Source organism: Mycteria americana, chromosome 16 (genome assembly GCF_035582795.1).
Source record: "Mycteria americana isolate JAX WOST 10 ecotype Jacksonville Zoo and Gardens chromosome 16, USCA_MyAme_1.0, whole genome shotgun sequence".
In the NCBI taxonomy this organism is placed as follows: Eukaryota; Metazoa; Chordata; class Aves; order Ciconiiformes; family Ciconiidae; genus Mycteria; species Mycteria americana.
In genome coordinates, this window is record NC_134380.1 from 14,428,355 (window position 1) to 14,439,487 (window position 11,133).

General features: G+C 39.9%; 1 protein-coding gene across 1 annotated transcript in view; it reads left to right on the plus strand.

Annotated features, from left to right (window-relative positions):
- Window positions 1–11,133, plus strand: part of ASPSCR1 (ASPSCR1 tether for SLC2A4, UBX domain containing) — a 51,301-nt gene that overhangs the window by 38,501 nt on the left and 1,667 nt on the right. The window contains exons 13-15 of the mRNA XM_075518954.1: window positions 8,972–9,023; window positions 9,725–9,794; window positions 10,129–10,316. Coding sequence (XP_075375069.1) covers window positions 8,972–9,023; window positions 9,725–9,794; window positions 10,129–10,316 — 310 coding nt within the window. The remainder of the gene's footprint in view (window positions 1–8,971; window positions 9,024–9,724; window positions 9,795–10,128; window positions 10,317–11,133) is intronic.

The window sequence follows — 11,133 nt, forward strand, 5'->3', positions numbered from 1 at the left end:
GGCAGTAATGTGAGCACGTTTGAGCATTCAAATATTTATAAATGACTGGAATTTGTGCTGAAGCCAGTAACAGGAGTCACTGCAGATGGTGGAGTACCATATTACCAACACTTCTGCTCTCTCTCTACTCTCTCACTCCATTCAAGCTGATAAGATTGGAATCACATTCATTAAATCTGATTGCTTACAATGAAGGGAGAACCTTTACGCTGTAAGCAAAACCGGGAAAAAAGACAAATATTGTCAACTTGTTTGCCAAGATACTTGGGCTGAAAGAACTGTCTGAAGTGAATTCTCCAAAAATATGTGTGTATTTACAGTATAGTGAGCACACAGATTGGCAGCAGCGTGGGGTTTTTGGAACCCATAAAGACTTCAAGGCATTGCTTTGATTTTTTTGTTATTGCTGTTTTTGCTGGCTGCCTTATCCTCATGTCCCTTGAAGTGTTTTATAATGTTCTGCTCTCCAGAACTGATCAACTGCAGGTTTCCCTGTTGTAGCACTTGGCTTCGGGTTCCTTATAGCTCTAGTTGCTTGTTTGTGTTTTTCTAGGCTAGCTGAGCTTTTCAGAGTTGCTTCTTCCCTTCTTTCTCCTCCCAGAAACAGGCACTTGTGTAGTGCATGTCTGGGGTGCATTAGTGGAAAAAATCATTGATTGCTGAGTTAATAGTAGGAAAGAGCAGAAGGTAAGAAAACCAGCCACTGGAAAAATCAAGGCAGCAAAGAGGGCAGGAGGCCATCATCTGTCTTCAGAGGAGCTAAAGGAATCCACAGGCTTCCACATAAATATTTAGATCTTCTAATCAGATCTTAAGAGTGCACCGAGTGTTTCCTCTGGCATGTTCTGTGGGGCAGAAATCCAGACGAGCTGTTTGTTCCTTTCTTTGCCTTTGGTTCTGTTTCCATATCCTATTTGTTAATGCCAGTTTGGGCAATACATCTGGCATGCTTATTCAGTGAAGCTGACTACGAATCGAGCAGTGTGAAGCCTTCTCTGCTTTTGGCAAGAGTCTGAATGCAATTTCAGAAAAAATTACTTCATCAGAGTCAGTCCGTCAGAGGTATTTCCAGTGGCAGGCCTTGCGGTTATTCTACTCACTAGCAAAGAAAATTGCAATTAATAGTGGAATTCATCCAGCCCAGAGGATGGCATTCACCTTCCTGTATGAAGTCTTAGCCCTTTACTTACCCATTCAGGATTTTCTCATCTGACTAGCTTTTGGTAGCAATCTTACCTCCTGTTTGTCTTGCAAGGTCTGTTAACCAAGCTCGCAAAGGCTTCTTGCTTCTTATGCTGACTTTGAGTACGGCTAGGTACTTCAGCTTGGATGAGGGCCTGCCTTGTATGACTGAGTTTAGAGTAGAAATTCTGCCAAAAATGTTCTCTCTTCTACTGTCGGTTTTGGAGGCCAGATCTTTCTGATCTCGGCTCAAGGGCTCAATGAATGCTCTTTATACCTGGATTCCTTCTTAAGTAGCCTTCTCAAAATAGTGCTTTAAAATCTTATCTTTGCCTTATGAATTTTAAAGGTCCCCTGCTCTAGCTGGATCAGACCTTCTCCATATTGACTGCAGAATATCTATCTTCTTTGGCAGTTGCAGTCCACATTGAGCAGCTTTGTTCTCAGGTTATAAACATGAACCACTTAGTCAGTTTGCCCCTTTCACCATGACTGTAGTGTTTATTTCTGTTTCAGCAATGCTTTGCAGTCTTGCTGGAGAAGCTTTTGATCCACCGGCTTTCCGGTTGAATTTTCCAAGAGCTAGTTTATGTGTTTGGGGTGTGTGTACTATGCAGTATTTCATGTTGGTAGCTTGGGTTTCTCCTTCCATGCGCGTGTTCCTTTGAAGTGCTTATTTTCTTATTCATCTTTTAACATCAAACTAGCAGCAGACCTGTGGCACTCTAATCTTTTCAGATCATGTAACGGAAAGAATGCTTCTCGTTCTGACAGCTGCAAGTTTCCCTTAGACAGCAGTCTCTGCCTGCTCTGAAAGCATCCCTCTGTCAGTGAACAGAATAACTGCATGGTACTAATGTATGTACTTTGCAATACTCTGTTCTAGGATTTTTTTGAATGTGTATGTCTGGAGATACCTAGTGAAGGAGGAAGTATTGAGATGTTATTTGGGGAGGGTTCTGCCTGAAATCTTTTCTGTGCTCTAGAGAGCAAGTTACTAAAACATGAAGTAAAACAAAGCAGAAATGTCTCTCTTGTGTATTGCAGTTGGATTCACAGGGGAATGTTGTTCTAGTGTAGATATTTTTATCATGGAATGCAAGATGCAGTAGCCCCAGAATACCACTCTACAGCCAGGATGCCCTGCTGTCATAAACCACGCTCACCGCTATGGTGTCTGAGTAACTGTACTCTGAGTGTCTCAAATAAAACTATGAGTTACTTAGCTACACAGTTTTAAATGTGGCTTTATGAGTAACAGGCTGGTCTTCAGATTTCAGAAATGGAAAGCGTTCATTTAAACTTCTGCAACTGTAACTAAGTAAATTGATGAAGCTGTGTTATTTAGATCTTTTTAAAATCTGAGGAGTTGGTCATTTGGAATGATACTCCGTAAATGGGGAGGACAGTAAGCAGGACATTGGCTTCCTCTACTTCTTGCCTCATCAGTGACTTTCTGATCCCTTCAGAAAAAAGCTGTCCTGCAATTGAGGCCTTGGATGGGACTCTGGAGACTTACATACTTAGTTCTCATTTCTGCTACTGCCATCCTGTGTGACCTTGAATAAGTTATTTAATCTCTTTAGGTCTCAGTTTGTCATCTGTACCAAAAAAGAAAAAAAAACCCAACAAACAACAAAAAAGCAAAAACCAACCAACCAAACAAAAAAACCAAAAACCCAACCAACAAAAAACCCCAAAACATCATACTTTCTTACATTTTTATTTATATTGCATGTTGCTGCTCATTACATATATGTAATTGCAGAATGGGACACCATTTTCAATTGGTTTTCTAGGTGGTGTTGCAATAAAAATAATAATCTGACTGTATCTTGTAAATATGCCGTGCACAGTGTGATTTGAATATTATAATTCGATAGATTAATAGCATCTATTTTCCCAGTCAGAATGGCATTGTATATTTGGCTGGAAATCAAAGCAGCAAGGAAGAGAAATGCTGGATATTTGAGTATAGTAACTTGCTGTTGACTCATTCATATTGTAGTAATTCTTCACGTATGACTGAATGGAGCATTTTGAATATTTGTTTCAAACAGCCTGTGATTCTTTCGGTCAATCTGACAGGCTCAGTGTGACTCTAAGAGGTTTCTAAATCTGTTTTGATTCACAGATATTCTTATAAGAATCCTATGCAGTGAGGTTAAGAACTTCAGAGTTCTTCTAGAGACATTCATATATGCATTAGAACAACAGCAAATGAGGAAATACCAGCTGACTTGAGAATATAGTTTTCAGCTAATGGTCTGCCCAGTATCTGATCTTTGCATTCTTAGCAGTGTTAGAGAATACTAAAGGCTCCAACTCTGGGTTTGTATGTTTTCCTGAACTGCAGCTACTAAAGCCTTCTCATCTTTATGCCAAGACATTCCTTGGCCAGTGGGATCATTCCACTGGCCTTTTTTTTTTTTTTTTTTTTTTTTTTTAATGTGAAATTGGTGCTGATTTAAATACTTTTGTGTTACAAAAAAAATCTCAGACAGCAACATGTCCTGCCAGTGACTGGCTGGAGAATTCCTGGGGTGATCAGTGAGATGTAGCTAGCTGCCTTCTGTACTGAACCATCAGGAAGTGCTGAAATTGGGATGATACCTGAGAATTCTGCAGAAAGGAAGCTAAACAAAGGGTTGTATGAATGAGCCAATAGTCTATCTGAATTGAAGAAACAGAACTTACTGGATGTAGATTTGGCAAGAGGGGACTCTGTGTTGGCTGACCCCTAGGAAGGATAGGGATGCAGGGAAATGAGCCATGGGAAGGAGGTTGCATTCTGTATACTTGTGAGCTGCTGTCTAGTTCCTTTAAGTTTCTTTCAATCGAATGTTTCAGTGCAAAATCTGTTAGACTGACATTTTGCCAGCAGTGGGAAATGGTTGTGGAGGTGGATCCTGAAACTTAGAACTATGGTTATTTGTCAACCTGTGAGTAAATAGGATGGAGATTTATACTGGGGCACATTCCGTCTGTGTGTTTGTGTGGTTGTGTCTGTCTAGCTCTTGGTCTGTGTTTCTTGCTCTTTTTCTCTTTGTGCCTCATGCAGGCCCTGCCATGAATTTTCTCTGACCCCTTGGGGCCATTCGCACATGAAGCTTTGATGTGTGTGCCCAGGGCTTGATTGACAAGGAAGTTTCAGTGGCGGCAGCAGGGAAACGAAGAGAAAAGGGCAGGGCTTTGAACTAAAGGGCTTTGAGCTCTGAGATGCTGTGCTTACTTATCTCCTTCAGAATGTTAATTATTTACCAAGATAATTGGTCGGGAGGGGAAAAAGAGAGAGGGGAGGTTATTAAAAAATTCCAACACTAACACGCTACAAAAACCTCATTTTCCAACTTGCAGCTGGCATGAAAAGGATGTTGTGTGTAAAAGGGCTTGAGTGTATGTGTGTTGGGGGGGGTCCTTTTTAAGGCACCCATTTCCTAAATAGAGGGATCCCTTCAGACGAATGCAGCGGAAACATCAAAGCTCTTGTGAGAGTTTTCTCTGGGGTTTCTAAACCGTGTCTGGTACTTTTTAATTAAAAAAGTTTATGGAGAGCTGTCTTTGTGACTGGAGCAGGCAACCTTAGGCCCTGTTGATTGAGGAACGAAATGTTAAAAGACCTAATAAATAATGATTTCTGCTAAAATGTCAGTTCAAGGCTGTGAAGATGCCTGGCGCTTTAGCAGGAGCTGAGACTTGGAGTAGACTGATAAATGTCTCCTGCTTCAGTTTAACATAATGTAGGCCATACTGTATGTGAAAGTCTCCTACAGCCTTTGGATTAAGGTAAAAAAATTTGTAATACCGCATACTCCTTTGCAGTTTGTACTCAGGAACATTGGTGAAGCTGTTTCATTTTGCCTCCAGTTAATACAGTTTTATTAGTCTCTGTAGTAGGTAGCAATCCACAGACTCCCCCGTGAAGATCAGGGTTCCTTTGAGTTCTGGTAATTGCTGTGCTGGATCAGGTCCAAGGACTGTCATTCCAGTATCCTGACTGTGCTGATGGTGGCAACAGAGGTTCAAGAAAACTCAAGAGCAAGCAGCCTGCTCTGCACAATTCTTAAGTATGCATTAATGATAAGAAGAGGGGCAGTTGCTTGCTTTTATCTATTTATTTATTTATTGGATCAAGGTGAGAAATTTAGTGTTACTGTTTTGCCAGGGTAAATGTAGACCATTAATCAACATTTTCTGAACAGTTTCTGGCTATGACAGTACTTACCTCTTTTACACTATGATGATTTGGTTTATTTACCTGTCTTTTAGTATAAGGCCTTCTGAAAGCTTAAAATAATTGCTTCAGCTAGTTTTTCTTTATGTAGTATTATACTCATGTGCTCATTCCAGTAATAAGTATGATATTTTTCTTCCAGAATCCTTACTGGTACAGCCGGTTACACCATATCTTATTAATCTTCTGCATATCACCTTCAAACCCTTTTAAAAATACAGGCCTGTGCTTGCAGCAGTGTCTGTTTTTAGCGCAAAGCTTAATAATTTTAAATCTCTTACTCTGCAGTCCCTTGAGAACATTTGGATGTACCATCTGGACATGGTGATGTAGTGCTTTTTAATGTATTGCGTAGTTCCAGCACCAGTTTTTCTACTGCTTCAGTTTCTTTGAGGGTGTGGTGTCATACTATAATCACTATAAGTGGCGAAGCAAGCTTTATAGGTAGGTACCCTCCTTTCTTACCTGCAGTTGCTTTTGTGGTTCCTCGGTTGAACTAGTGGGACTGCGAGTCCAGTTCTACAGTTTCTCTGGTGTCCAGTGAAGGACTGAAAGATAATTAAGGGACTGATGCATTGTGGGGAGAGGCAGAGAGAGCTGGGGTTGTTAAGCCTGGAAAAGAGAAGGCTCTGGGGTGATCTTGTCAATGTGTATAATAAATGTGATGGGAAACAGCAAGGAAGATGGGCCAGACTTTTCTCAGTGGTGCCCAATAAAAAGACAAGAGGAAATGGAGAGGAATTACAGGAACTTCCGTTGAAATAAAAGGGAAAAAAAACCCAAAACAACCAAACCCACCGAAAAGATGGTCTAACAGTGGAACAGGTTGCCTGAGCAGGTTGTGGAGTCTCCATCCTTGTTGATATTCAGAACCCAACTGGACATCATGGTCCTGAGAAACCTGCTCTAGCCGACCCTGCTCAGAGCAGGGGGATTTGGACTAGACAATCTTCAGATGCTCTTTCCAGCCTCAACTGTTCAGTGATTCTGTGGTGGCAATGACGTTGCAGGATATTTCTGGCCCTGTAGCAGCCCAGTCTTACCCACCTTGTAGTTTGTTTCAGATGGAGAACAAAGCTACTCTTCTCTAAGACTCCCTGATGATGAAACTGATCCAAAGACATCATTGAAATTCTCTTCTTTAATTGGATTCCTTAATCTTAATAATTGGTGCCCAAGCAATTATTTTAGGAACTTCCTTTGTAACTTCTTATTGTAACTTTTTGATGTTTTAATCTTTGAATTGTATTTTAGCTCTCCAGGTTTCCTTCTGTACATCCATTCTGCTGCTTCATTCCTTATTATTCACCTCAGAAGTATTAGCTCCCAAAGTTGAAAGATCTTTGTCATTTTTTAATTATGGGTAAATTACAACATTCGCTACTTTGCGTTAATGCTTGCTTCCCTGCTTGCTGTTTTTAGTTAGGGCTGCACAGCATTTCTAAGACTCCATTTTTCCAAGTCATGTTTACCCAGTAGCTAAGAATTCAATAGCTAAGGATTTAACGCAAACACTGTATTTTAGAAATCAGCATGCTTAATTTTGTTAACTCTCTCTTTTTAAAATACAGTGTTTGCATTAATTGTTCATATGTTTTTTCATTTCTTATGGTGTTGAATTTTATTACATTGTAATCATTGTTTCTTATTGGCTTGAATCTGATCCTATATATTACTTAGGGCTAGTTGAAAATAATTTCTTTTATGTTTACAATTATTCATTCAGTAGGTCATCATTTGAGCTACTGACAAATTACTTCTCAACAATATAATGCCATTTAATGTGTTAGTATGTTGAACATAATTCATATTTTGTATTTAATTTTATTCAGTATTCATTTATGCAGAGGTAGTTGAATAAAGCTATTTAGCCGTGACAGAAGAGACTGAGTGTAAAGCAATGAAAGGAGAAGATGGTGAGAATGGCCATTGTCAACATAAGTTGTCAGAAGCTTCATCATTTTGATTTGTTGCTATTTAAAATTAGAGAAAAACAAGTGAACTGCAACAAGCCGGATACTATCTGGTGCATTACATTTGAGTAACTTGAGAGACACCAGTTGCCATCTCATTCTTCCTGTGTGATGGGTATACACCTTAAAATGGGGAAAACTGAAGTATAAAGCAGTATCGTAAATTTACGAACAGGCTAAATTAGGAACCAGGCCTGCTGACTAGAACTGTAAACATTTCTACTTTTCTTCCCTGCCCCCCCCCCCCCCTTTTTTTTTTTTCCTTGCAGAGAGTGTCTCTTCTCTGTGGAGTGGCAGTTAACGGTAGAGTGGCAAAAGCTGACTCTGGCTTTATTGCACTTCTAGGTTGCAGAAGGGAGAATTTGTTCTCTTAGATTATGAGCTAATGGGAACTTTGTTTAATGTGTTTTTCATGTATGCGTTTGACCAGAAATTGCTTGTTGTTGTGGAGCACTGAAGAGGTAGGTGAAAAGATAAGATTCAAGGTAACATGGTGCATACCTTTCTGGGGCCATTCCCAGGAAGACAGGCAGCGTCTCCCCCGTTTGCACTGATGTGGTCAGCCAGGGCACTGTGGCACTATCCTTTTATCATAGGTCTTTCTATATGGAGACAGTACTTAGGAGATCACAGACTCAATTTACATACTTTAATTTGCTTTCACTTGATTCAGTGCTTCATGACCTATATGTGGGGATTTTTTTAAGGTGTGCCACACAGTGTAATTAAAGCACACACTAAATGAATTCTGATTTGGCTGACTGACATCTCAAATAATAGTCAGAGAGGAATTGTTGAAAAACATAGATCACTTATGCTGCTGTTTTGCTGGGATTAGTTTTGGCCACACTGTTCATTATTTTCATCTGGTTTGGAGGTAGATATATAAATACAAAATAATAATAATTATTAACTTTTGCAGATGAAATAAAGATCATCAGACTGATAAATGCAGACATGAAAAAGGCAGTCCTACAGTTATCTAGGTCACATAATGAGCTAAATGGATGAAAAAAAATGTTTGAATATGGCAATTATTCTGACAAGTGGGAACTAGGAATTCAGGCTGGATTTATAAAGGATAGACTGCATCCTGGAAAACTGCTGAACCTAGGCAAATTCCAACTAGAGACAGAGTATCAATATAATAGAATAATCTAGAATAGATTTCTGAGGGCATAGCTGGATTTTCCTTCTCTTACTATCAGCCACTCGGGTCTCAGAAGATTCCTAATCATACTGACGTTATCTGCTCAGCAGTGGAGAATGTGGGTGAAATATAATGGTCTGAGATATAGGGACAGGGGAAAACAAATGGCAGGTCATCAGCACCATGAGCACTTACTGTACAGGTCTCGTCATCTGTGTGTAGTAGAATAGATCATAGAATTTTGCTTCATGTCTTACTCTGAGTGCTCTGTGCTTTACACAAGCTTAGCCTTTTCTGAGTTATAGATGGTTCAGTGACCTCGGCTTAAACTCTGTGAATTTGTCCATAGCTGTCTAACCTGTCTCTGATGTTCACAGTGAACTGTGAAAGCGTCTACAATCAGTGATCTCTTCTTTTTCCCTTTTGCTGCAGGCTAAACTCTTTCCAACTGCTGTCATTCATTTTGGATCTGAGGAGTGCAGGGGTGAGTGAATTTCCTCTCGTCTTCGGCTGACTGTATAGCTCCTATAGCAGACCCAAAAGAATTACATCTTTACATTCAGAGTTTTTCTGACAAAAGATAATGCAGTCCTCAAGAATGCTAGTAAATGTTCCGATTCTGAATGGCTGAAGCTCTTCAGAGCTAGCTTAGTCAGTTAGCTTGAGCACAAATGTAAACATAGTGCCTTTCTTATGAGATTCGTTAGGCTCTGGAGTAGGCATTGTCTACTATGGGGAGAAGAGTGATAGAAGAATGACTCTGTAGAAGGAAATTCCGTTGTTCAAAATGTTGACTAGACAAATGACTATGAAACACTTTTACAGACCTCCTATTGTAGTGGAGTGGCTGGAGATGGGAGAACAGATTTGAATCTTTGATACCTCTGGTTTATGCTTAGAATCTCTGTTTCTCCCAGAGATCAAAGCCTGCTCTGGCTTCACTGAAAGTTTCTGAGATGCAGTGAGCACTGAAAGAAAAGATCCTGAGGTTTGAATGATGAAACAGGGCACCTTGAGTCGTGAAAGAAACTGTCATAGTTTAAAAGTGTCCCCTGTCAGTTGGGGGAAGGTGATACAGATTTACTATAGTATACAGCAGGTACTTGCTGAGCCAAGAGCTACATGATTCTGTGGTGATTGATGTCTCTGTTACCAAACAAGTGTTTGGGTTTCATTTTTAAACAGATTGTTACCTGAAATCAGACCTGCTGAGCTCTGCAGTTTCCCCTTCTGCAGCTGATATATTAGTAGCCAGGTATGTTGGGACTGAATAGAGTTGCAAATGGGTGAGTATTTCAGGGATGGGAAGCATGAAACGAGCCTATCTCACTACAAAGAAATGTGCTCTGAAGATACTAGAACTTCATGTTCTCCTGAAACAGTCATACCATCATACTTGACTTCATAGCTTTGTGAGTCCTTCTTTGCAAAGCAGGATTTCAGTGACTAAATCGAGTAAATCCTAGGGCTTTTATCATGAAAAAGAAGAGCCTTTTCAATCTGACTTTAAAAGTGTAAAGGTGGTGGTGGTACAAGGGGCTATTATGAAAAAATGAAGCTTAATTCTACTTGCTTATTTTCTTCCTCAGATGTTTGTCCAAATCATTAGTTCCTTCTGCTTCGTCATCTTTAGAATCAACAGTTCCATCCCTGTCTGAACCAGAAGTGGGAAGTGACAAGAAGACCGATGAGCAGCCAGAACCAGCAAGCATGCATGAAGTTCCACAGGTGTTGAGAAGAGCCCCTGGGAAAATACCCAAATGGCTGAAGCTGCCAGGTATCATGAAACCAGAGGAGAGCTCTTCTCATTCTGAACTCCCCAGAAAGGCAGGCTCCTCTGTGCCAAACGCATAGGATGTTGACAATATTCTTGAAGATGTCAACATAAGGCTTGCAAGACATTTGGGTCAATGCTTGTCAATCACAAATCAGTTTGTGACTTAAACCTCAGCCTTTGCTGGAGAAGTATCTGAATGTAGGCTCTAGGCAGTGTTGAGTCTGATGTCTAATCCATATGCTTGCAGCACTCTTAACTATGTTCTGGGCTTAATGTGTTGAGTTCTTAACTACGCTAGTGTAGTTCAAATACTAATAAGCATGATATTCTACATACCAAGGGCCCACGCATCTGTTAAACCTCTGTCGTTATTTTTCCTTTGCTGGTATAGTCTGTTTTAGTACTTTCCTTTCTCTTGATTTTTTTTGAGTTGGTCTTTTGTTTTTAATCTTCACTGCAAAACAGTAGTGGTTTTCCATAGTTAAGATTGCAACCAAGTTTCCATTTTGAATTTTTTCTTGGTTTACCCTGATCAGAAAACTGCAGCCTTGTTTTTAATCTCAGAACCAATAGCTTATGTGTGGTTTTATATGAGAATTCATACAAAATATGAAGTAACTAGAAGAAGGACTCCTGAATTAAACAATTGGCAATATTCACCTTTCGATGCAGTGGCAAAGAGAAGAAGAGAGTTAAAAAAAGTTTTTAAAAAAAAAAACCCAGACGTTCAGTCACCCCCTTAACAGCAATAAAACTAGGAAGAATTATATGGAATTCCCTGGCTAATAATGCCAAATGTTAACTTCCTGAATGAGCA